General features: G+C 55.2%; 7 protein-coding genes across 7 annotated transcripts; 4 read left to right on the top strand and 3 right to left on the bottom strand.

Annotated features, from left to right (window-relative positions):
* Positions 1-903: 903 nt before the first annotated feature.
* Positions 904-2,980, bottom strand: J4E79_000349 (uncharacterized protein; the record flags this gene model as incomplete). Its single annotated transcript, XM_049349266.1, has 5 exons — positions 904-1,741; positions 1,795-2,305; positions 2,371-2,683; positions 2,741-2,869; positions 2,924-2,980. 5 exons carry the CDS (start codon positions 2,978-2,980, stop codon positions 904-906), a joined length of 1,848 nt encoding a protein of 615 aa, XP_049216053.1.
* A 519-nt stretch (positions 2,981-3,499) lies between these two features.
* J4E79_000350 (uncharacterized protein) lies at positions 3,500-5,571 on the top strand (the record flags this gene model as incomplete). The annotated part of the gene is made up of 2 exons (XM_049349267.1): positions 3,500-4,919; positions 5,000-5,571. The coding sequence occupies 2 exons, from the start codon at positions 3,500-3,502 to the stop codon at positions 5,569-5,571; spliced, it is 1,992 nt and encodes a 663-aa protein (XP_049216054.1).
* Positions 5,572-8,014: 2,443 nt separating this feature from the next.
* J4E79_000351 (uncharacterized protein) lies at positions 8,015-9,072 on the bottom strand (the record flags this gene model as incomplete). The annotated part of the gene is made up of 3 exons (XM_049349268.1): positions 8,015-8,093; positions 8,156-8,428; positions 9,032-9,072. The coding sequence occupies 3 exons, from the start codon at positions 9,070-9,072 to the stop codon at positions 8,015-8,017; spliced, it is 393 nt and encodes a 130-aa protein (XP_049216055.1).
* A 1,478-nt stretch (positions 9,073-10,550) lies between these two features.
* Positions 10,551-14,517, top strand: J4E79_000352 (uncharacterized protein; the record flags this gene model as incomplete). Its single annotated transcript, XM_049349269.1, has 4 exons — positions 10,551-11,526; positions 11,571-11,642; positions 11,689-11,907; positions 11,954-14,517. The coding sequence occupies 4 exons, from the start codon at positions 10,551-10,553 to the stop codon at positions 14,515-14,517; spliced, it is 3,831 nt and encodes a 1,276-aa protein (XP_049216056.1).
* Positions 14,518-16,132: 1,615 nt separating this feature from the next.
* TIF32 (eukaryotic translation initiation factor 3 subunit A) lies at positions 16,133-19,565 on the bottom strand (the record flags this gene model as incomplete). The annotated part of the gene is made up of 4 exons (XM_049349270.1): positions 16,133-16,772; positions 16,821-19,192; positions 19,244-19,472; positions 19,528-19,565. The coding sequence occupies 4 exons, from the start codon at positions 19,563-19,565 to the stop codon at positions 16,133-16,135; spliced, it is 3,279 nt and encodes a 1,092-aa protein (XP_049216057.1).
* A 749-nt stretch (positions 19,566-20,314) lies between these two features.
* Positions 20,315-20,710, top strand: GNG1 (Guanine nucleotide-binding protein subunit gamma; the record flags this gene model as incomplete). The annotated part of the gene is made up of 3 exons (XM_049349271.1): positions 20,315-20,475; positions 20,536-20,596; positions 20,648-20,710. 3 exons carry the CDS (start codon positions 20,315-20,317, stop codon positions 20,708-20,710), a joined length of 285 nt encoding a protein of 94 aa, XP_049216058.1.
* A 1,372-nt stretch (positions 20,711-22,082) lies between these two features.
* Positions 22,083-24,194, top strand: J4E79_000355 (uncharacterized protein; the record flags this gene model as incomplete). Its single annotated transcript, XM_049349272.1, has 3 exons — positions 22,083-22,601; positions 22,649-23,648; positions 23,731-24,194. 3 exons carry the CDS (start codon positions 22,083-22,085, stop codon positions 24,192-24,194), a joined length of 1,983 nt encoding a protein of 660 aa, XP_049216059.1.
* Positions 24,195-24,804: the final 610 nt, after the last annotated feature.

A 24,804-nucleotide genomic window follows, 5' to 3' on the forward strand; every position in this document is an offset into this window, starting at 1 on the left:
TTGACAGAATTGTGGCGTGTGGGTTGGAGGGGAAGAGGACGACTAGTTTTGAGAGGCAGGGTGTCGAGGGACAGAGCATTGAGGGGGTTGGGGGGAGCTTCGTGAACGAGGTGGGCGGGAGGTTGATGGGTGTGGAGGGCGTGCGGAGGCTGGGTCAAGAGGAGGTTGAGGCGTTATTGGAGAGCCCAAGAGGCGCATGAGCATGTTCGACAGTCTTGACATCACGCATGTGGGCTTTGTGCTGCCCGCCGACTGACACTTGTGTATGATGGTGCTCCCTTCGAGGTGAAGGCCTGATTGGTGTAAGTGGACCGAACCTCCAAATGTTGATGTCAGAGTCGCATTGCAGGAAAGAGAAAATGAGGTGCGTCCTTTGCCAGACCGGAATTACGAGCTACGTCACCGTCACCATCACCATCACTGTGGTTGCGGCACGTGTCAGCGACACCGTAGCTATGCGAGCGACTCAAATTGACATTACAACACATTCAGAGTTCTAGATTGAAAGCGCTCCTAAGTAAACATCAAGAGAAGACGCCTCGTAAGAAGAGAAGAGGCGCACCACGAGAAACACTAGGGAAATAAGCACAAGGTGGAATGTGATCTTGTATGTCGAATGAAGTCGTGCTAGCCTATCTAGCCTCACTTTGTAACGCGGATGCATACCATTTTGAACGCGAGAACTACAGATACGTTGCCGAGAAGTGGGTTGGTGACCAGAACTCATGTCAATCGTCTGATGGGTATCTAGCTAGCAAGGAACTGACATGAAACTGGACATGAATTGGAGAAACTATGCGGGTATCGTTAGTTAGGCATCTTTATTCTACAGGTATCCGAGTCAGCCCATATCATCGTAATTCTAAGGAGTAAAAAAAGAAGAGGTTCTATCCAGCAAGACGATCAAACAGCATGAGGATGAATCTCCTTCTGTCTGTGTCTCCACCACTTCTTCTCCATGTCCCCCTCCCTCAATCCCCCTTCACTATCCCGGTCCACACTCCTCGCACTCGCACTTCCGCTTCCCCTCGCAAAAACTATCGAATTGTTCCCCAATGCACCTTCCACGTTCACAGTCCCTCTACTCGCAACACCACCACGATTTCGCCACTGGCCAGCCTGTAACTCATACACGTCCTCTTTTTCGCCAGCCAGTTCCTCCAGTCTTGCTCTCTTCGACTCTGGAACAAGAAAACTGGTAAGCATACCCAGGAACATGAAGAGCGCGAAAATCTGCATTACACCGTGGATCCAGGGCGTAGGATTGTCATGCGTAGCCCCCCTCTTGATCATGGGTGCAAAGAAAATCTGTGCGAACACGGCGCCTAACTTGCCCATTCCTGCGCTGATCCCATGGCCTGTACATCGTACTCTAGTCGGAAAGATCTCGGCTGGCGCTATGAAAGTCGTGGCATTGGGCCCGAAGTTGAAGAAGAATTGTGCTAAGACGTATAGTACTAGTAAGTGGGTTTTTGTGAGGCCTTGCCAGGCGAAGCCAAGAACACAGAAGATGATGGTCAGGATTCCGAACCCGGCGATTTGAATGGGTTTGCGGCCTATGGTGTCGACGGTGAATACGGTGAGCCAGTAGCCAGGAAGGGCACCGGCGCAGATGAGCACAATTTGCCCTGTGGCCATGTTGCGTAGGTAGAGGTAGAGGTTTGCGCGTTGGTCGAAGCCCATAGTCGACATCAGTGATGCAGAGGAGAAGCCAAGACCATAGAAGGCCATGTCTAAAAATCTGTGTGAATGTCAGCTTGTTCTATAGCTAAAGTAGTAAATTGCTGCACATACAACCAGGACATAGAGGTGCCGAATAGGCGGATAGCTTGGCGTTTCCGTGAGTAAAACCGCAGTACTTCCATCAACGTAGGCCGCGGCGTCTTGTACTTGGCCATCTCGCTACGCGCCTTCGCCTGTGTGACTGGATTGACCACGTTACCCTGCTTACCATAGCGGTACTTTCGCGCATCAACTGAGGCCTTTTCAACATCGTACAGCACATCAAACGTGTATCGTGGCGTTTCCGGTACTGTGAGTCTGTAGTAAAGCGCGAACCAGGCGGGAATGCCACCGAAGGCGATGATAATGCGCCACATCTTGTCAACGTGCATGGAGCACTGCCCGACGCATTCTCCAACGTTAGCTACCACGATCAAGTGGTCTTTGTAGACTATGACTACGATGAGAGTTACTAAGGCGGCTGCAAGTTGACCGAGGCCTTGCATGGCGAAAACGGCGGCGATGATGCCTCCCCGATATCTGGTACTGGCAAATTCTGCCGTAATAACTGCACTAAGCGGGTCTGATGTATAATTAGCGTATCATCGACAAGAGGATATGGAACTGTTGCATGGAACGTGTACGTACAGTCACCACCGACGCCGATTCCCATTACAACTCTGTAAAAGATGAGCACACCCACGATTGAAAGGGTCGCTGATTCACCGCAAAGCGATTGTGCGAGTGTTGTGCAGATAATAATCATCAGCTCTACTCCGTACATCTTCTTCCTTCCTAGAACATCGCCCAAGTACCCAAAGATACATTGGCCGAAGATGGCGCCGGCGGACGTAGCGACTTTGATGGCTGTATCGGCATCATGGGGCATGACGCCTTGGTGTTCCGTATCTTGCCAGTACACAATTCCTAGCAGGATGACAGCTAGGTTTATGGCGAACAGCTGAAGATATTGTTAGTCAGCTTTCAACATTGTCGTTCATGTTACTGTCAGACTCACAGAGTACGCATCGGTGAAGAAACCAATGCCTGTCACGACTGCTAGTCGTATATGATACCAGCCGAAGGGCGCCTTGTCTACCTCGGCGAGGGCCATCCGCCGGCGCTCATTGGGGTCGGCAATATGTGTCTGACAGACTTGTCAGATACAAGAGAAGATGGTAGGGTCGGAGCCACCACGTACATAGACTCCGGGTACGTCGCGATACGCCGCATTTCCGACTCGTCCAAACGAAAGCATAGGCGGCAGCGGAGATGGACACTCTGGACAACGACGTCCATAAGAGAGGATGCAATGAAAGGATATGTCAGCGAACAGCCGCGGGATATGCGAAAGGTAAGTAAGGCAACGCCAGGCCCATGCCGAGTTCCCAACATGGGGATGGCGAGAGGCTCGATATCATGCCGCTTGGAGTCAATTGGTAGACACTCGCGATCAGACTCAGCATGACATGCCGTGTGAGGGCGCGAGTTCACGTTGTCGGAGGCTCGCTTGCGATTGGCTGGCTGGCTCGGAAGCCCAAAACGGCCCCATGTCGCTCTGGTGACTGACGGCACGCCTCGAGGTCGAAGCCGGCAGTGGCTTCGCGGGAGGACTTGAAAAGGGTCAGGGAGTCGGTGCCGTGGACCAGTGTGCTGGGATGGGACCGACGCTGAGACGAGAGGCGCTAAGGGTAGCGGAGGCGCACGTGCATGGAGGTGCACGGGTGGCATTGCCCGCAGACAGACTACTGGACCTTGGCCGCTGTGACACAACACCATGGAGGACCCAGAGCCATCCTCTCCGGGTCTCGCGTCCTCCAGCCCTGCACTCCCACGGGCGCCTGCCCGCGCCGACACGACGCAGAAGACGCAGAAGACGCAGGCGACGCCAGACACTGCCCGCCCGACATCGACGCTGACGACGGCGGACCTCGCGCCCGGCACGGCAGCCACGGATCCCTCGCTGCCCAGATATCACGTCCGCGCCCCGTCGACGGCGCTGAAGCTCGACACGGACCTCGCCATCGCCTCGAACCCCAACTCGGCACGCTCCCTCGACCCCGCCAATCTGGAGCCCAGCGGGAGCGACGCGCTGCGGCAGTCGGCCACGGCGCCGATTGCCATCCAGGACAGCGGCTATCTGAGGACCGCCTGGTCGACTGCCAGTCTCGGCTCGCTGTCGCCCTCGTCCGCCATCTCGTCGCCAGCGCTGGCTGCCCTGGGCGACATCACCCCGCTCCCCTCGCCCCTGGTCATGGGCGACTCGCCCGGCCCATGGCAGCGCGCCGACCATCGTCCTCGCTCGCGCGGCATCTCGGCCGCCTCGCGCGACGACGCCTTCGCCATCTTCGCCAAGGGCACCCTGTCGCCCTCGCCCTCGCTCAAGAAGAAGGGCTACTCGGGCCTGAAGGCCGCTGCCATGGAGGCCGCCGCCGCAAACTCGCAGCAGAGGAACGAGGCTGCTCGCGAGCGCAACAGGAGCATCAGCGAGTACACCCCGGATTCAATGCACAACACCCGCCCTCGGCACGTCTCGGTCGTCGACACGGACCCCGCCATGCAGCAGCGCATGAACCGCGAGACATATCTGGCGACGCAGCGAGGCCTCGTCCCCGCCAATGTGCCAGCCGGCCTTCCCACCCCGCCCGCGAGCAACGCAAGCAACCGCAGTGTTACCGACACCGAGGAAGACGACGTGACCGAAGATGACAAGACTCAATATATAGTGGTGCGGTGTGGGCCTCAAAAGACGAAGAAGCTCTGGCGCCCTGTCCGCCAACTGGGGCAGGGCACCTTCAGCAAAGTCTACCTCGCAACCTGTGAGAAGACCAAAGCAAAGGACCCTCTCGATGAGAACGTTTTGGATCCACGGAAACTGGTCGCCATCAAGGTCGTCGAGCATGGCCCTGCCGGGGGTGCCGACGAAGAGCGCGTAGAACTAAGCCTCAAGCGAGAAGTCGAAATGCTCCGATCAGTATCGCACCCCTCTCTTGTCCATCTCCAAGCCTTCGATCACGATGACGCCCAAGCTCTTATTGTCCTTACCTACTGTCCCGGTGGTGATCTGTTTGATGTAGCCAGTGACCATCGCGACAAGCTGACTCTCGACATCGTCCATCGCGTCTTCGCCGAAATGGTCAGCGCTGTGCGTTATTTGCATACCCAACTTATTGTGCATCGCGACATCAAGCTAGAAAGTACTGCTTCCATTCTTTTTACCATGCCACAGTTCATCTGGTACGTTTCTTCGCTTTTACTCTGTACTAATGACATCCAGACGTCCTTCTCAATATTCCTGTGTCTACCGTGCCTCTACTCAAGAACCCACAGTGCCATCCGCATGCCATAGCGACACTCACGGATCTCGGCCTCTCACGACGCATCCCTGCTCCTCCCGAGTCGCCTCTTTTGACAACACGATGCGGTAGTGAAGATTATGCTGCTCCAGAGATTCTCCTCGGTCAGCCATATGACGGCCGTTCAACCGATGCCTGGGCGCTCGGCGTCCTGCTCTATGCTCTCATGGAAGGACGTTTGCCCTTTGATCCACCGCCGGGCAAGGCCGCGTCTCGTAGTAGAGCCGCTCACCGTATCGCCAGATGCGATTGGTCTTGGGTCAAATTCGGTGACGAAGACGGCGAGTGGGATGCGGAAAAGGGCAACGAGTGGGCTGGCGCTCGCGAGTGCGTCGAGGGTCTGCTGAAGAAGGCCTCACGTGGTCGCAAGAGCCTGGAGGACATTGAGAAGCTGGACTGGGTTCAGCAAGGCATTCAGGTCAAAGGCGGCTTGAGAATGAGACCGGAAGATGAGGTTGCTGAGATTGCTGCAGCTCAGACCTCGTCGAGGTGATCGCTAGTGAAGAGCGGAGATGCATGGGCTGCTGAACTCGAATGATAGGACGTCTACGTTTCGGGATATAGCCGAGCGGCTTTTCAGCATCTCGTTTGCTAACTCTGTCCTTCCAAAGATCAATGAGCATAGAAGCTCCGCCAAGAAAGATCCATCATCAAATTTCAGCGTCTCTGTGGCAAGCCTCCATGCGCAGCTCGCCCCGGGGCTATTACCTTTCCTTTCTTACGACTATTCACTCTCACATTCGTTGTTCTACTGATATCCCATACCTGGTTCGCTTCTTCGTCTGGTTACACTTTGCTTCATCGTCGTTCAATCGGCTATTCCCTTTGCCGGCGTGGCTCCGCCTCTGTATGTTATGCCCACGTTGGGTTGATTCTCTTTTTCCAACTTCTTCCATTAGATGGCATTTGAAAATGAAATTCGAAACTGACTTAAGATAGCGCTAGCAAGCATGCCTTTTCTGACTGTTTTGTCGAATATTGGATTGAGCTGGCTTGGATAGAAGATCAATATAGCGGTTCTACGCCCTTGCCGTGTGTTTCTGTCGTGACTAGTGTAGCCGGAAGTATTGGATGACTATACGCGCATCGAATCTCACACTGACATACTTTCTCCATCACGCATAGTTCACTCTCACATTGATGATTTAATATCGCGACCTACACACAAATACTAACCAATGCATGGGAAAGAGGAGTAACTATATGATGTTGATTGGTATCGAAAATGGAAATGCGACGATCCCGGGGTGAGGGAACAGATTTTGAACGTAGCACTAGCGACGGACTTTAACCTGTCTAGATATTAACTACGTCATTTTCGGCAGCAAATGCGCTTCCCCTTTCAATGCTATTCAAGGGCGCATCTAAACAGCGGATCTCAATTTAGCATTTTGCTAGACTCATTTCAAAAGACTTGTGTATGCATCTTGGTTAGCGGTGGTACCCTTTGAGGAGGTGTTCCAAGGTTCGTACGTGGCTACACCTGGGCACCTCACGATAGGACCTTGGGAAATTCAAACAGCGCGTCACAGTCGAACAAGGTAAAACGGAAGTGGATATTGATGTTAAAGCAGTATGGCGTTCGCTATCTGCCGGTGACATTACCAGCCTCGTCCAAGTAGCTGAGAAGATCCATCCCGACCTCCATGAAAGCGACGAAGTCTTCGCAGAACGCGCCAGGTTGTTCCCGCAAGGCTGCCAAGGTCTCTTTGACGAAACCGGTGGAATTTGCGGATATATCGTCTCGCATCCCATTCGCAAATGCGAGCCCCCAGCTCTCAATCAGCTTCTCGGCGAAATCAGGCCGGATGCGGATCAGTACTACATCCATGACTTTGCTATTCTGCCCGAATTCCGTAGATATGGGCTCGCGCATCAATGTCTTCACGCGAGCTTGGAGATTGTTGCTAAGGAATATGCAACTACTGGTATTGTTTCCGTCTATGGTACAGGAGACTTTTGGGGTCGATATGGTTTCAAGGCACCAGTAATCGATGAGGTATTGGAGGGGAAGGTTCAAGGTTATGGGGATGATGCGGTGCATCTTGAACGCAAGAGCGAGTCGTAGACATATGAGTGAAGAATGCATAGAGCGAGCTGTTTCAATCGGGATAAGAAGCAGCGTCTTTCAAAGCCGACAGAGAAAAATTCGCACTCTATTGCAACGAAATTCTTCAACTCATATGCATCACCCTCTCCAGGCGACTAAGTTGCGTGTGCTGGCACGGATTTTGGCAGACGCCAGAACTCCACAACGCCGATACATTATTCTCGTGGATAGGGAATGGCACATCACTACGAAAGCATTCTTTTCCAGTGGCTTAAATAACTCGATAACCTCATTCTTCGACTTGAAATGCTATCACAAACACTACAGGTCGACAGTGTTTAGTCTCGCTCGTCCGTGCCAAGACCAGTTCGTAAAGTCTATCTGCAACTGTGTAATCTACATACGAGGTAATCAATCTGGTCCAATGTGGGCTATATTCTGGGGTATTTGTATCAAGTCAAAACGCGTGTCAGAACCCAGCGTTACTTTGCATGGGGGCATATGGAGGGTCAGTGTAGGTTGCTCCAGTTGTGCCCCCACGGACGACGCCGAGGAGACTTGCCATAGGTCTGGAAGGGAGGGGAAACGCGAAACAGGCCGGCAAGCCATCAGGGACTGGAATTGTTAAGACGAGGGAGATCAAGAATGTGGCCTTGCCAATGCTCCCAGTCAATGGCCGAGAGCTGTAGGAAGATGGGCCGGGGAAATGAAGGTGGGATGTTTCGAGCCGCGAAACTGGAGAGATTCCAATTGCATGGAGAGATATGCGAGTGCTACGCATCAGGTGGTTGGGACGGGCTTGCTTTATTCATAGACATGGATCTGTAAAATAGCTACTGGAAGTGGTACTGATATGGTAACGATGGGATATTCGGTAATGATCATCTCAGATTTTACAAAGCGTCTGCATTGCCTCTTTTGTGCTTTGCGACGTCTCTTTGACTACCTTGATGATGTCTTTGAATCTATCTATTGTTAGCCATCTAGTCCATAATAGATGACCCTTCGACACTGCAATTCCACTTACTCGGGTGTACTAGCGTCCCCAACGTATTCGTACATGAAGCTCTCACTAGTGGTCACCACGGCACCTTCATGGCGTAGCCTTGCCAAAGCGATCGGCACCTCTTCTTTGTTACACGAGCTTACGCCATCAGCAATGACATAGACTTGGTGTCCGGCCCGGAGGAGATCGAGTGTGGTCTGAGTGACACAGATGTGGCTCTCGATGCCGACAATGATGCAGGAGAGTGGGCCAGAGGCGTTGAGCGAGTCTAGTGCTTGCTTGACTTCTGGTGTTCTACCATGAGTCAGCAAGTAGTATTGACGCACAGATCCCATGTGCTGTGGCTTACACCATCGAAAACAATGTCTTGTCAAGATGACAGACTGTATTGATGCCATCAGGCTGATCCAGCTTCAGCTCCGGACATGTCTCGCCCAATCGCGCTACGGAGGCGGAAGGACTACGTCAGTACATGTCTCACATACGGTTCGTACAGCCGTAACCTACCTTTGTTCTGGGTAGTCGCGAAGACTGGAATGTTCAGTAATTTGCCTGAAAGGGTTGGTCAGCAGTAAGCACGCGGGGCGGAAAGTATAATGAAAGGTTTTGGTGAGCCTGCCTGAGAGCTTCAGGCTGACGCTCAGCGGGTGGCAAGCCTAGAGGGTGGTGTTGGTGTCTTATTGGAGTTGGGACACGGTGTTGGACAAAAAATGTGGAGCATACTCGCTTTCAGCAACTTTTGTGCCGTGGAGACGACTTTGGGAAACTCATAAATGGCTGGACGAAACTTCTCTTGAAGATCGCAGATGCTGTAATGATATTAGAAGGGAATTGTCACGGCTGTGGTCTGCATACAAGAGGGCGGGGTTCGCTATGGTCCATCAGCTATTGTCGCACAAGATGTCGCTAAGCAGCCTACCAATGCGTCGCTGAGCCATGGCTGAAGAAAATGATCGAAGAGAAGGTCCACGAGCGGCGAACAATACAGATGGTCGTGGGCGGAGAAATGCCATAGTCGATGCGCCTCATGCGGAGATGCCTCGGCTGGAGGGAATGACATAGTCGCTTCCCCATCGGTGCAACGCGCCTGCCGTAGCCAAAAGGCCCCTTGCGCTTGCGCTTGCGCCTGCGTAGCCGTGGACACCTGGGCATGATGGGCACGGCCGTCACGTGATGAGCCGAGAGTCGGCATCTGAAACAGAGTCCGCCCGTAGCCAGTTGGGTGCATATTTTGGAGCCCCAATTTACCGCGTCGAAACAAGTCGACAAACGCGAGAATGCCCGTCTTCTGACATCAAGACTCTGGCGGGTGGCTATACTTGGAACCGGAGGCGCGGGTACCTTGGTCATTACGAAATGCCGCCGTTGGTGCTGTCCCTGCGTCTGCTCCGGCGGTGATATACCGGTCAGATGCAGATGGGACGAGACCAGAAATACACGGTGACACAGGGTTGGTGAACAATGTCCGAGGCAGAGGACATGGCGGGCGGTCTGACTGCGATGCAGCAAGCCCCTACAATCTCACGAGTAGGCGTCATGTCCTATGACACGGGCTGCACGAGACAGGAGACGCCCATGCTGCAGCTTAACAGGAGTTCTACAGGAAGCTGTCATGTAGCGTAGAAGCACGGCGGAGTGGCCCGTTGAACACTACCGTCTCCGCACGGCCAGCCAGCACGGCCAGGGCTGATGACGGCTGACGGTGTGGCGTGGATTGTGCTTTTTCCCTTTTTCCCTTGTCCAGTGCTCTGGGCGCGGGGAAGGCCAGCGCCGCGGTGGTGATGGCGGTGGGAGTGGGAGTGCAAGCTGGTGGTGTAGGCCAGAAAGACATCGGGCAGCCCCCCGCCATGGAGCAGCAGAGGATAGATTACATGGCGTGTTGTATGTGTATGGGCCATGGAGAAGGCGCCCCTGTCGCCGTCACACGTCCCAAAGCGCATTAGAGGCAGCCCTGTGCGTTCATCCCTCGTTAGGACCCAGGTGTGGCCCAAATGCCCATGCCCATGCCTATGCCTATGCCCATGCATGCCGCTGCACTGCACACAACCTCACAGACTGTCGACCTCGTCCTCTGCACCGCTCCGCCCGCCGTCTGCAGTGCCTCGATTCCCGTCTGCGTCTGCATCCCGCCATTGTTTAGCGCTGACCGGCGGAACCACAGTCGACGCCGGATCCCTAGCACCTTCGCAGCGACGAGTGCGGACCAGGCTCTCACGGCAGGGGTTCACGCACCACCCTCTCACGACGCCGAATTCCGAGTACGCCCTCACCGCGGGCTCCTTTGCTCCAGCCCTCTGCCGTCACCTGCTCTGGAAGCATCTCTCTCTGCTCCCGCCCACGGCCCTAGCCCCCGAGCCGCCGCCGCCCCTCCGCGAGCACCGCCATTGCCATAGCCAGTGAGCGCCCACTAAAGTTTATGAGCGACCGCCGCCACAACAACCCACAATATCTCTACCTCCAACATCCCCAGCTCATTCATTCCGACCCTCGCCGGACCAAACCCTCCTCGCCCGCCCTCGCTGCCCCCGCCTACTCCCCCCTGCCGCTCCCTCGACACCCACTGCACCCGCACATCCACTACGCCCACGTGCCGCCCCAGCTGCTGCTGCACCCCTTCCTGCAGCTCGCGCGTATCGACGAAGTGCATCCATCCGCCTCGCACACGCCCTTCCCCGCCGTAATTGTGTCTCCCCACTCGCTGAGCCCGCCGCCCCAGCGGGACTCAGGCCGCACCCTCTCCAAGAAGCCTCCCGTCAAGACGGCCCAGGCGCACAACAATACCACAGATGGGAATAAGGCTACACAGCGTAGCGTGCCCACCAGCGCGCCCACGATGACATCAAACCGTCTGCCAAATATGTCGAGCAAACGGGAAGAGGCGGGCGCCCAGACGCGCGCCCAGCGCCCGTCCATCGTCTCGCAGCACTCCAACTCCGTCCCCTCGACGCCCCTGCAGGTCGCCCGCAAATACACAACGCGCTCACGCTCCCCGTCGCCAAACGGCGGACTGGGCAGCCATTCGCCACGCTCCGTCTCGTCCGAAGCAAACGGCACCATGCCCACGCTGAGACCCGCGCGCCCATTCAAGTGCAGATTCGAGACCAACGTCGGTATGCTGGGCCGGAGACGCATGCCCTACCAATCAGACGAGATACTCGAAAGAGCCCAAGAGGAGCCCAAGAAGAGTCTGGATCCCCACGAGGATGACAAGTTGAGCGGAGACATGCGAGAGCTATACGACCGGTTAGAGCCGAAACAGGAAGACACCCACATCCGAGAACGCTTCATAAAGAAGATGCAGGGCATACTCGAAACCGAGTTCCCAGGCACCAAGATCATGGTCCACGTCTTTGGCTCCTCTGGCAACATGTTGTGGACTTCCGAAAGCGATGGTATGTTCCAACCCGCATCAAAAGGCCCGCACTAACATGGACAGTCGACATTTGCATTCAAACGCCCATGAAAAGGCTCGAAGAAATGCACCCCCTGGCTGAGGCCTTGGACAAACGTACGTTGCTACCATGATTCAGCTTGACTTAGACTAATCTCCCTAGACGGCATGGAACGTGTGGTATGCATACCAGCAGCCAAAGTGCGGATTGTAAAAGTTTGGGACCCTGAGCTGCAAATCTCCTGCGACATCAATGTGAACAACGTCGCCGCAATCGAGAACACGCGCATGATCAAGACATACATCCAGCTCGACGATCGTGTTCGACCGCTCGCTATGATAATCAAGCACTGGACAAAGCGCCGGATCCTCAACGATGCTGGTCAGTCTGCCGCATACCCGTCTCCTCCTAATCTAACATCGCTCAGGCATTGGTGGCACAATTAGCTCGTATACATGGATATGCTTGATCCTCAATTTCCTCCAGACCCGGGATCCACCGGTCCTCCCTACCCTGCATGACCTTCCCGATCGAGCGTTAGACGAGACAACCGGCCAGCCTTCATTATCGAGTTTCGCCGACGACGTCGACAGATTGAGAGGCTACGGAGATGACAATAAGGAAAGCTTGGGCCAGTTGCTATTCCATTTCTTCCGTCTTTATGGTCACGAAATCGACTATGAGAAAGAAACGATATCAGTACGTCAAGGCAAACGGATACCGAGAGAGGAGAAGGGGTGGCATCCTGGCGGTGGCCAGAAGGAAGGTGTCAATCGCCTCTGTGTAGAGGAGCCTTTCAATACCGATCGAAACCTTGGAAATTCCGCGGACGATTATGCATGGCGGGGCATACACCTGGAGCTCCGCCGCGCTTTCGACCTCCTTGCAGATGGCCAGCAGCTTGACAAAGCTTGCGAGCAATTTGAGTATCCGCCAGAAGAGAAGTCTAACGCGATCTTCAAGAAGCCGCAATCCCAGAAAGCCATCATTACCTCCAGCGTTCCGAACCGGAACGGACGAGGTGGCCCGAATTCGAGAGGAGGTAGAGGCGGCTTCAACCTAAAAGGCCAGCATGGAGGCAGTAGACGATCTTCCGGCAGCTCCAACTACGGTCAGGGCCGACCACCGTTTCTGCATAGTCCACCTATTCCAGCGAGTGCTGGTCCAGAATACTTCAACTTTCCCCGAGGAATTCATGACCAGCTACATGACCAGCTGTATCAACAGTACCAGATGTTGGAAATGCAATCGAACTCTCTACGTGCTCAGCTTGCTGCTCAGCAACACGCTCAGCAAGCACATCAAGTGCGAGCCGCGCAGATGCACGCTCACGCCGTTGCCCAAGCACAAGCGCAGGGCAGAGCGTCTAACAGCACAAACGGATCGCCGCAGAAGTCGCCCTATGTGAATGGTCGACAAAGTCCTCGTTTGGCTGAGCGTGGGATACCGCCAAGCGCTCTTCCTCAGGGCTTCCTATACCATTATCCTGGCTTTTTTACTGCTCCCCAATCGGATCCCACTGGCTCCCAAGATGGGTCTCGAACCAATCCTTCTTCGCCATCTTTGAGCAACAGCATACCTGGTGTACACCGAGGAGTGCATCGCGCTTCGAATGCGAGCGAAACAAGTTCCCTTCGTTCGCATTCGCAGCCTCCTCGCAGTGCGGGACAACAGCCTATCATCGTGGGATATCCACCCGTACCCCAACTCGTTGATTCTGGAAGCTTTGCTGGCTATCCTATCGCACGATCTTCGCAGGATCTCTTGAGGCCGCAGATGACGTCGGATATTCCCACAAAACCAAATCTATCACAGCCGGAGTCGATTCCATCTTCCGATACCAGTTCGCCTAAGGAATATGTTGGCTATTATGTTGAGCCACAAGTATGCCCGCGACAAGAGTACTCTGTCCCATTGATTCCGTCATTTAGCGAACTGGCTCAGCGTCGCCGACGCGTATCGCCAGAGATCACGCAGCCGCTCCTGAACACTGCGTTACGTCGAGTGACACGGTCTCCTTCTCCGCTCGGACATATGCGAAGCTACTCTACTGGCGTGAGTCAGCCGAATGAGGTGGCCACCCCTGAGCTGCGGAAATCACGTATCGACTCCGTCCGTCCACCTGTCGACAACGGTCCAGTCATTGTCAATGGCTCATTTCCAAGCCAGCCTCGTCACAGGAGCGACACGGTCGAAACTGTACCACCGGATATGCCATCTCAAGCTTCACTTGGGCTCTACGCAAATGACCAGGCCATACATCAGATCCAGCAACTCCAAGCACGTCAGCAACTGGTTCTCCAAGAGATGGAGAGACAGAAAGCAGTGCAAAACATGGGGCCTCCCATTGTTAATGGCTCCATGAATGGCAACCCACCGATGGAGACAAACGGCTTGACCCTCCCTGGCGAAGGCCAGCCATCATTTCCCACGTTTAGTGAAGGCTGGGTGAATTACGAGACCACAAATGGCCATCAAAGCGACCGTAGCGACGACATCTCACCAACTCGCACTGTTCCTCACCAGTGGGGTACCCCGACTTACACTAACGGTCTGCCTCCCCTGGAAACTTCAAACGCGCAGCGAGCACACCCTCAAGAGATCAAATCTGCAACCATACCACTGCTGTCTCCCGTATTTGAGACGCGTACGCCTTCCCCTACCGCCAATAGGTCGCCTGAGTCGAGCAAGCTTGTCAATGGTAACAACGGTCACAAGTCGCAGGCGAAGTCAAACAATCAGCAACATCGGCGTGCGTCGCTCACAGGTGCACCAAATGGTAACACCAAGGAGAACCGCAACGGGCAGCAGCAGAAGAGCATTTCAAGCAACGAGAGGATGAACAAGTCGAATGCAGCGGGGAACAGTCCCAACTCTTGGCAACAACAGCAACCCCGTAAGAAGGGAAAGAACAAGAAGACAAGGGCGTCGGACCAGAAGGCATCGGGGGAGCCACTGCCCGTCAATGCTGCGGATCGCAAGGGTGGCTAGATGTTTGCATTTGCCATTGATGCGGAATTACACATATTGCTATCCGATGGCTACCCACCATGTGCTTTTGGATACTTGGAATACATCACAAAATTGTGCTTGAACATCGAGCAACGCAGGATCCGCTTGTAAGTCATATTGGGGGTTGGCGGAGCAGGCCAAGCTTTACGATGCCACCACGAGCATGCAAAAGGCGAGACGCCATAGGAACAAAAAGGAAGGAAAAAACGCAGGAAAACACCCGTCGGTCGTTTTACTCACCGAAAACATGTCGCTGACTTTCGTGTCATAATCAGCGGCGCGAACCACGCGCTCGCGCAAAGCGCTCTGTGCTTCTTCCCATTTGCTCGGCGTTATTGCTCTTGCTACGCGCGACACGTGCATGTTATCGCATCACCTTGGAGTTCTGTTTTCTTTGTACCTGTTTTCTTTGTTCCATCAGCGGCGCGGCGGTGTTCTCGGTTCAAACGGAATATCTCGGTACGCCACCAAAGCGTTGTTTTGTTCCCCTCTTTTCGGTCTCCTCTTGGCTCGCCAGTGTGCGGAACTCGAACCATGGGCTGGCTCATTTGCGATGTTTGTTACTGGTTAACCAAATGGACATTGAAAGGAATTGAGTTATGTATAGATAAAAGATGAGCGGATTTGACCCTATTGGCTTGGCTTGTACAAGGCTGGGGCTCTCTGGGATGAGGTAGCGAAATGATAAGTTTACAAAGTCAATTCTTGATATCATGCGAGTCGTCTTGTGGCGTGTGGGGTTGGAGGAGGGATAATGTAGAGGGCAAGATGGCTTCGATGTTGACTTTGCGGCCTATAACGATGGTTGGTGATGGTCTAGTACTACGTTTTCGCCCCACCCCAAACATTACAACTGTCTCTGCGCGTTCGCTGCGAGAGTTATGATGCTCTCAGCCCTCATACAGATGACAGTATACATATACATCCAAATTCGCATCTCGGCGGGCGCTAGCTGTAGGAACAGGCATTGACATTGTTCACCGTTTCTATTCACTTCTAGCTTCCTCAGTCCATGTCGTTACACATTCTCGACGGAATGTTCTGCCGCTCTATGGTAGAAGCAAGCACGAATATTGAACACATCAATATCAAATAAAGTTATGTATCCTTGCGCAATCGAGGACATTTTACAGGTCGGGGAAGTGTATATTGTGTTCTGTGGATGGCGTGAATATGCTGCATGTCTGTCGTGTGTGTAGGGTCGTTCTTGAGATGGAATTGATCAATGCCAGGTGTAGAGATGATTGCAGATGGACATATGTGGATGAGTAGTGTCGTTGCTGAGGTTGATACGCAGGATCCAAGCTAACGTCTAGAGGGTGGCCTCTCGAATAGGAACATACCTTGCTGATGGCATAACCACTCAACACACATGTCATGAGCAAACAAGACGCGGACCCAAACTCTGGAACAATCGGAAATGCATTTATGAAGAAGACTACATACCGTAGGCGCAGGTTCCTTACCGCCCAGCTCTAAGAAGAAGCACAAACTCCCCTACGCTATCATGTCCTTCCTATACCCGCAGTTGATCATGTCGTCAATCGTAGGAAGCGTAGAGAGGAAACGAACGCCTTGCTTTTAATGTCGTACTCTACTGCCTGTCCCTCAAATGACGAGGGACGTACTTCCCACCAGCCGGTGCTTGCGCAGGAGGCCTAGACTCACGCTCGCCGTCACCCTCACGGGCTGGTGCACTGCTGCGGACACCAGGGGCGACATAGCCACCGGCGTTGGCAGGCGATGCCTTCCTGTCCGAACCCCATCGGTCTCCTCCGCGAGCAGCCTCGAATCGGCCACCAGTAACAGGAGACTCGGTGCGCTCAGGACGCTCGGCACGGGCAGGAGGCGCGCGACCGCTGCCGCTAGCCTCACGCTCGCGCCATCCACCCCCAGGAGCGCCTCCCTGGCGGAGTGCTGGTGGGACGTACCCGCTCCTCTTGGGGGCTTCGGTCTCAGGAGCTGGTGAAGCAGCTGCCGGTGCGGGCGCTGGAGATGAGCTGGCAGGGGGAGGAGTTTGTCCCGCGGCCTTCATGGCCTCACGCTCTCGCCAGCTGGGCTTGCCACCAGGGAGGGCGATCTTTGGTGGGCCAGAAGCCGAAGAAGACTCCGCAGCTGGCTCGCGAGAGAACGTTCGGTCCGGAACAGCACGGGCGGCACCGGCACCAGCTTTCCGCTTGGCCATGGCCTCTTCCTCGCGCTGAGCTTGAAGACGCGCTTGCTCCATAGCGGCACTGCAAATTGTTAGTGTATGGTTGTGGAGATCCACGGGTACTACTGACGCTCGCTCTTCCTCCCTCTGTGCCTTAATCTCCGCCAATCTCGCGCGCTTCTCCTCATCAGCTTTGGCCTTGGCCTCCGCTTCCTCCCGCTCGCGCTCTTCCTCCTCTCGCTGGCGACGTTCGGCCTCCTCGCGTTCCTTCTTCTCCCTAGCGATACGCTCCTTGACCTCCTTGACACGTGCGGCCTTCTTGCTCTCGAGCTCCTTCTGTGCAATCTTCTGTCGCTTCTCGAACTCAGCCTTGCGTTGTTCCTTGACGGTCTTGACGAAGGTCTGGTATGGGGAAACCAGCCTTGACAGACGATGCTTGAGTTCGACGTCTGCCTTGTGCCTCTCTTCTGACTCTTTCAGTTCCTCAGCCTTGGCCTTCTCATATGCTGCGAGATCTTCTTCCTGCTGCTTCTCGTAGTCAGTCTTGAGATGCTTAATCTCTTCCTTGCGGTAGGCTCGCTCCAAATGATCGATACGCTTGCCGGCAATGCGGAGTTGCTCGCCGAGCTGGCTCTTCTCCCTCTCAAGAGCTTGAAGCTTCAAGAAGCGTATTCTCTGGGAATCGAGATCGTCAAGATCCTCAGGAAGCTCAATGTCGACCTTGGTAGTCGCCTTGAGCTCTTTGATTTGCTTCTCCATCTCCTCACGTTGGATGCGCTTCTGTTCAGCTTTGATGCGCTGTTCAGCACGTTGCTTCTGCTCTTCGGCCAGGCGTCGAGCTTCCTCATCCTTGATCTGTTGTTGGCGAATGAGCCTCTTGGTCTGCTCTTCATTCTCCTTGGCCTGTTGAGCCTTGAGCGCAGCCTCCTTCTTTTGGGAGATAATGTCGCGGCGGGTGAGTATCTCTTGATGCTCCTTCTCGGCGCCTTCCTTGGCTCGTGCAAGAGCGGCCTCCTTATTGCGCTGCCGTTCCGAGTTGAACGAAGGATCGACGTATTGGCAAGTGACAAAGAGTGATTTAGCGAGACGAGTGAGCTGAGATCGGACAATCTCAGCTGGGGTGCTCTGCAGACGCTGAACAGAGCGAGACTCAGTTTCGGCTGATCCGGCACCTGAACCGGGGTGCATAGCTTTAGCCGAGGAGAAGACGTCAGAATCGAAGGTGAGCACACCAGTAGCATGGTCGGTGCGGATGGCAAGGTCTCCCTTCTTGCATCCGTTCATGATAAACTTCTCAATGGTACCGGCGCTGACGTGGAACGGCTCAGGGAACTGGGCGAGGCCAAGCACGAACTTGATCTCAACAGAATCGTAGACTTGAGACAGTTGCTGGAACAGGCGGGTAAGGATGACCTGCTGGAGCGGGCCAACGTACTTTTCCATTCCCTCATCAGCACCAATCTGAGACAAGATTGGGGAGATCTTCTTGCAAATGGAGAGGGGATGGAAATCGACCTCGAGGATATTGTAAAGATCGCGAATTTCAGGGCGGGCACGCTTGAGCAGACCCTTGCTGAGAGCATCCTTGAAGAGAATGGCACGGGTGGGAGCCTGGGACATGCCGAGTAAGTTGGTGAGGCGTGAATTCTTGTTCTTCCTTGCCTCGTCAACGTCAACGAGAGCACCGCGGGAGCGGGAAGTGCTGATGACAGGGATGGCGAGAGCAGAGAGGAGTACAAAAGAAGCAGCCTTGGTCATGTCGGCTTCCGTGACAGCAGGGTTATCCTTCTTGGGGCTCTGGCCAGATGCAACGGCTGCAGCGGACTGGCGAAGGAGGTTGTAGTATCGACTGTAGGCGGCAGCGTGGAAGAGGTAGTTCTCGCTGACCAAGAAGATGCGAGTAAGCTTCTCGAAGTAGTTGGCCATCATGATGTTCTTGGCTGGGCGCTTGCTCAAGCTGAGCAGTGTGTGGATGTCCTCGACGCTGCGGAAGGCCTCCTGCCACAGCTCAAGCTCAACGGCCACGTTCAGCTGCTGGAAGCGGGTGTCTAGATGGCGCTGTAGGGTGTCTGGATCAGACAGGTTGATAGCGTGCATCTGAGAGGAGAACTTGGCGGCATTCTGCAAATGGTTGCGGAGCAGCTCACAGAGACGACGGAACTCGGTCTTGCGGGCGTACTTGGAGCAGAACTGGAAGGCCTGGTGGGCGGTCGACTGGTACATGAGCTCGAGGCGGGCGTTGTTCTTGAAGATGTCCAGGACGGTTCGGTAGGTCTCCCACAGGAACTTGAGCCATGGTGTTACAATGGCACGGTCGGTGCGGTCGCGCGATTGCTCGCCAGAGACGGTGGAGAGGAGGATCGACTCGGGCGTCTCGGTGGCCTCTAGATCGTCGACGTTCTTGTCGTCAGAGGGCTCGAGCGAGGACTGAACCTCGTCTGCCTTGGCCTGGGCCTCGGTGACCTTTTGCTCGGCGAGTTCGATGAAGCGCTTGAAGACAGTCTATGGCGGGTTAGTGCCAGCCGACGACAACGCCTTGGGCGGGTGTCCTACCTCGATGGTGCCAACGTTGGTGTTCTGGGCGGTGTTCTTGTACTGGTAGAGACCGTCCTTGGCCAGCTTGCCCTTGCGTAGGTCGACACAGAGCTCGACAAAGAGGATCATGACAGGCTCGAGCGAGGCGATGGGGCTGTTGCGGGTGCGCTTCGAGGTGACATGTTCGTGGAGTAGCTGGAGGGCAGCCTGCTGCTGCTCGACTCCGATGAGTTCTTGGGCACGTTTCCTGGAGCGTGTCAGTGGTGGTGCGGCCTAGAGGGCTTGTTCGAGGCGGGGCGCACAGTGTGTTCTCCGGCTTGGAGTGCGGTGGAGGCGCCATGCTGGGCAAGTTGAGGTCGCGGATCCAACTGCACGAGTCGGATGGGCTTTGTAGCAGGCAGGCGACGCAGCGGAGGGCTTGGGGTTGAGATATGGGTGGGCGGGTCTCACACGGCGACGGAGTCAGGTCTGCAAAATGGTTGTGGTAGGCCTTAGTAAGCGAGCGGGCGAGGTATTCCCAGGCGCCGGCAGGTTCGCGCCCGACTCCCCGCAGATGCACGCGGCTGCCAGACGTCGGAGGCGCGCTGGGGCGTCTGAGTGAATGACGGCTACGGTGCGGTCGCAGGCAGTCACTCTGTCGCATGCAACGCGCACCTCGAGTCACGGGATTCCTCTTGGGTCGACGACACGATGGCGAGAGATTGGCTGTGGCGGCGGGCGAGGACAAAGCGCTCGTTAAACCCAATATGGCGCTATACCGCAAGCGTTGGGGCCCGACGAACAGACCCATCAAGGGGAGGGCCCTCATCTTCCAACCACCTCTCCTGGTTCCCGTGCTTCACCTGTCGCCCATCTCAGCAACTCGTCGTCAACGCCCTCGCAGCAGCCTTGCTCTCGCGCTGATACTCGGCGGCAGGCTCACCCGGCTGGCCGTCCTTCGCTCCTTACTCTCCCTTCACCAGCTCACCCTGTCCGCGCCGCACGCCCGACACGCCCAAGTCACGTCGCACCACGACGCACCCCCCATAATACCATCAACCCCAACGCCCCTCGCACCCCCATAATACTCACACGCGCCCCATGCCCGTCATGATGGCTCAAGCACCCTACGAGATACGGACGGGCGGCGACGGCAAGAGCAAGAAGCAGAGCATGGCCGAGCTCAAGCTGCGACGTCTGACCGAACTCAACCAGCGCCTGCGCGAGGACCTCGAGCGCCGCAGGATACCCGTATCGGAAGCCGCGTTAGAGTACGTTTAGGACCAAGTCGCCGTGCCCCGACGAACAAGACGGCTAACAGGCACCCGCAGTCTCATTGCATTCACGGATAAAGAACCCAAAGATTGGATGGTACCGTCACGATGGGGAACGGTCAGTACTCGCGCCCAAGCTGTTCGGCTCACTCGACTAACGCACGCCCAGATTGACAAGCGCGACGACCCCTACGCGCCACAACAGAGCAACGGCTGCTGCATCGTAATGTAAACGACGAAGAAGATGCAGGTGGTCATGTCCTTTACCGGCGTTCTGCGGGGCCCTTTTACGGCAGAGCCTGTTTTCTTTTACCCTTTAGGAGGAAGTTGATTAATACCCAAGGACCCGGAGTGGCCCAGTCTCGCGCAGTCGTCCTGGGAGCGAGGCCACCAGACGGGCCATGTACTTTTCAGCAATGTGTAAATTACTCGGATGCGGAGCTCGCTGCAGTTGATGTTTGCAGCGCAGCGGGGATTTCTGCATTTTCTTTTGGTCGGTCACGGCGGCTTTTTAGGTTCTACAATCACGAGACAAAAGCACTCTCATAATTCACTGTCGTCGTCTTTGACATTCCCACATGTGACCAGTGCTTGTCATAGCCAGCCTCGACATGTCGCCGTAGAAACGAGGCCATCTGGACAGGCGGGAACTTGCTGGAAGGGGTAGGTGGCTACATGCTAGGGCAAACGAGATTAACAAGGCGCATCGACATGGCGCGCTCCACCGGCAAACAACCGTAGTCAGTCGCGCTACAGCCCAATCAGCCTGCCGTATAACAAACATGGCTTCGCCCAACCAGACGCCTTCACGTGCAGCTGCAGGACGAGGCAGCCCGAGTCTGCCGTTCGCTCGACCAGCTGGCTGGCGCAGCCATGTCCAATGTACCATGCACTGGCATGGGACGCAAGTCAACAAGGAACGAATGCAAAGGGCAGCTGTCCTCGCCTACGCCTCCCCCGGTGGAGTGCGGGACCGGCACTATTGGCCGACTAGTCTTGTATGCAATCCATCGCTGCAGCTTCGCAGACCCTGAAGCGCGGCCCAGCAGTCGAATCAAGTGAATGACGAGGGCATTGCGCAGTAGCTGTTCTCTTGTCTATGTATGTGTGTGGTGTGCATCCCACGCGCGCGAGTCAAGTCATCTGTGAGCCGCTGGACAACACCATGCACCCAACTCGACGACCGGGCCAAGGCTGAATGTCATGTGGGCTAGTTGCTGGGTGCTGGCACGGCACCTGATAATAGGCTGAGGACGCGAGGCCAGGTTTTGCAAGCCGCAGTGGGCTATAGGCCGCGCTGCATTCGACGTGCGCGGGCGAACTGCCCCCCCAGCCCAGTCTTATCAAATCACCGTGGGGGCCTACCACCCGGCCTCTTCTCGTGCAGTGCCTCGTCCTGACCCCGACGACACTCTCTTCAGTATCCGCTGGAGAGAGCGACGCCCGAGTCGCAGCCCGCTGCACCCTCGCCAGACGCGAACTTGAGCCGACGCACATGCGAAGCAGACGCAGCAACCCGGTCCCAATCCCGCGCAGCCCCACCCGCCCATCTTCGCAACGCCAATTTTCTCTCTCCCCTCCGCCCAGGGTCCCGCGCCGACGACATGAACAGCTCGACTGCGCAGTCGTGGAGTGCTGCCGAGCACTTCCAAATGGACCCGCCCGCTGAAGACTTTGCCGGCGCTGAATTCATCGACTTCGACAATCTTGACCTGCACTTCAGCATCGATGGGTACAATCACGAAGGACCCGCCTCTAATGGGAACCAACTCGCCGATCTGACCGAGTCGCTCAATGTCCACCATCTCCAGGGCCAGTTTCCCCCGCAACTTCCCCAGGACCACCATCATGGCCCCAACGCCAGACAGCACGCCCAGAATCTGCCTGGCCATGGCTTGTCCCAGTCAGCCAACACTTTCTTCGACTATGGCATGGCCCAGTACAGCCAGGCTGGCACCCCGTCTTTCACCCAGGCCCAGGACCAGATTTACCGCCCACACCAGGGTGTTCCGCCCACGCCAAATAGCATAGAAATGCATGGCGACCCCCATCGCTATCTCCAACAATCAGATCACCACCAGTCGCTGTTCGACCAGAGATACCATATGCGCAAGGACGATGCGGTATGTTGGACTCGGACACTACCACAGAATCCCACTGACCCGTATAGACTTTCACCCCACTAGTTTCGCCTGCCGTGACGCCCCACGATGCGCGCTTCCAGATTCCCGACTTCACAATGCCCGGAGCCTACTTCAGCCCTCTTACATCCCCTGCCTTGAATGCCCAGAGCCAACAGCATGTGCACCACCAGTCGCAGCACACAACATCCGGGAGCTCGACAGGCCACTCGCCCATCGATGTGGATATGGACATGCTAGGGGAACCTGCCCTGGTGCCACAGGAACAAGGACGCAGGAGTCTACGGAGTACCAACAAAAGGAATGCGCCGCGCACAAACGGCAACGGCCGTGTACGACAGTCCCCTATCGTTAAACCTAACAGGCGGAAAGCAACTGTGTCCTCTCTCATTCCACCCAAGGAGGTGACCGAACTCATGCAGGATGCGCGACTGACACGCCCGTCTGCCAACGGTCTGGATGTGCCAAGGACTCGTGAAAGCTCAGAAACCGATTCTATATCTCCTGAGCCTATGCTGTCGGAGATGCGACCGCCGCCGAAGCCTACTTCTTCAACAGCTTCCCCTGCCATGATGGCCCAGCGCAGCAGCCAGAACGGCACTCCGGCCACTCCTGCATCTCTCATGCGGATACAACCTTCGCCCGATGTCAGTGGCTCCCAAGAAGCACCACCAATGCTGGAGGATCTCACCCTACCAGAGGCATCACTAGACAGACCAGGGCTATCAAGAATCGATACAGCTATCCGGAATGGTGATGGTGACGCCTCTCGTATGTCTGCGCGGAAGACACCCAAGTTGAATCCTCTGAGCACGCCAGGCGCCTCCATGTCGGCCAGACCTAGTCCGATGCTGGACGCCATGTCTACCCCAACGAGTCCAGCCTTCTCTATAACTAATGGCAAGAAGGACCCAAAACTGGCGCGCAACCCCAAGAAGAGGAACAGCGTTAGCTCGAGTCTTGTCAGCCCTGCATTGAGGCCCAAGATCTCACCAAGCATAAAGCCTTTACTACCCGACGGCGGAAGTGGTAAGTACCCCTCAGTATCTGATTTGCTGTCTAATCTAATTTGCAACAGGGGTAACTGACAACACCCACGCCCTTCTCCTAGCATCCAAGTCAAACTACCAGAACATACTTGATGGCACCACCGTCCCCGGAGTCGTCTACCCCACATCACTTTCCACTAACCTCACTTCAAAACGCACATCTCACAAGATCGCCGAGCAAGGCCGCCGAAATCGCATAAATATGGCCCTCCAAGAAATGCAGGCTCTTCTCCCTTCACCGCAGCTTGGTGCTATTCCAGACGCCAAAAGCCCCGATACAAACGCCCAAAACTCCAACAACTCCAAAGCGGCAAAAGTTGAAAGCGCCATCGAATACATCAAGCAGCTGAAACAGGAGGTATCAGAGCGGGACGACTTGATCAGCCGAAAGGACCAAGAGATGGATGCACTGAAAAAAGAGCTCGCTGCGCTGAAGGGGAAAGGATCAGAGGTTTTGACTCCCGGGGCAGCAGCCCAGCTCAAGGCTGAGCCCTCTTCCAGCCCCAACACTGAGAACGAGACTTGACGAGGCACGGTGATGATACGAGTTATCCATCTACCTGATATTGCTCGGCTGAGCATTTGGTAACATCTGCACGCTACGTACGCATCCTGCTTTCTGCACTGCATCAGAAACGACGTAGTCGCCACATGGCAACGTCAGTTCGACGTTTCCATACTGTCGTGACCGTGTTCAGCAACACTCGAGACGGGGCCCATGTTCCACCTTACCGTACATGCTACATTAATTTGGTGGTTATCGGATTCGCGTTGAACTCAAGGGAAAACGTCTAGTCTGGACAAGACGACGTTTGTGACTTGTTCACATGTTAATACCCAAGATCCATACCTTGTGTGTGTTACAATGGCATGCAAATGTTTGTCTGGAAGCAGACAGGATTGTTAGCATACCAATTCATGTGAAAGCATCATGTACTGGTACAACCAGATGTATCAAATATTTGAACCCAATCAATATGTGTGGTGCATCTTAGAAAAACAAAAAACATCAATGCTTCAAGTCTTTCCAACCTCAACGCCCTACTGTATGGCTGCCACAGCAATGCGAATGGCCAAAAAAAAAATACCCTATATAGTCCCTTAACGCTATATGCAGATGAAAACCGTCCCGCAAA

This window comes from Alternaria viburni, assembly GCF_023758015.1.
Source record: "Alternaria viburni strain BMP 2772 chromosome Unknown scaffold_1, whole genome shotgun sequence".
Lineage (NCBI taxonomy): Eukaryota > Fungi > Ascomycota > Dothideomycetes > Pleosporales > Pleosporaceae > Alternaria > Alternaria viburni.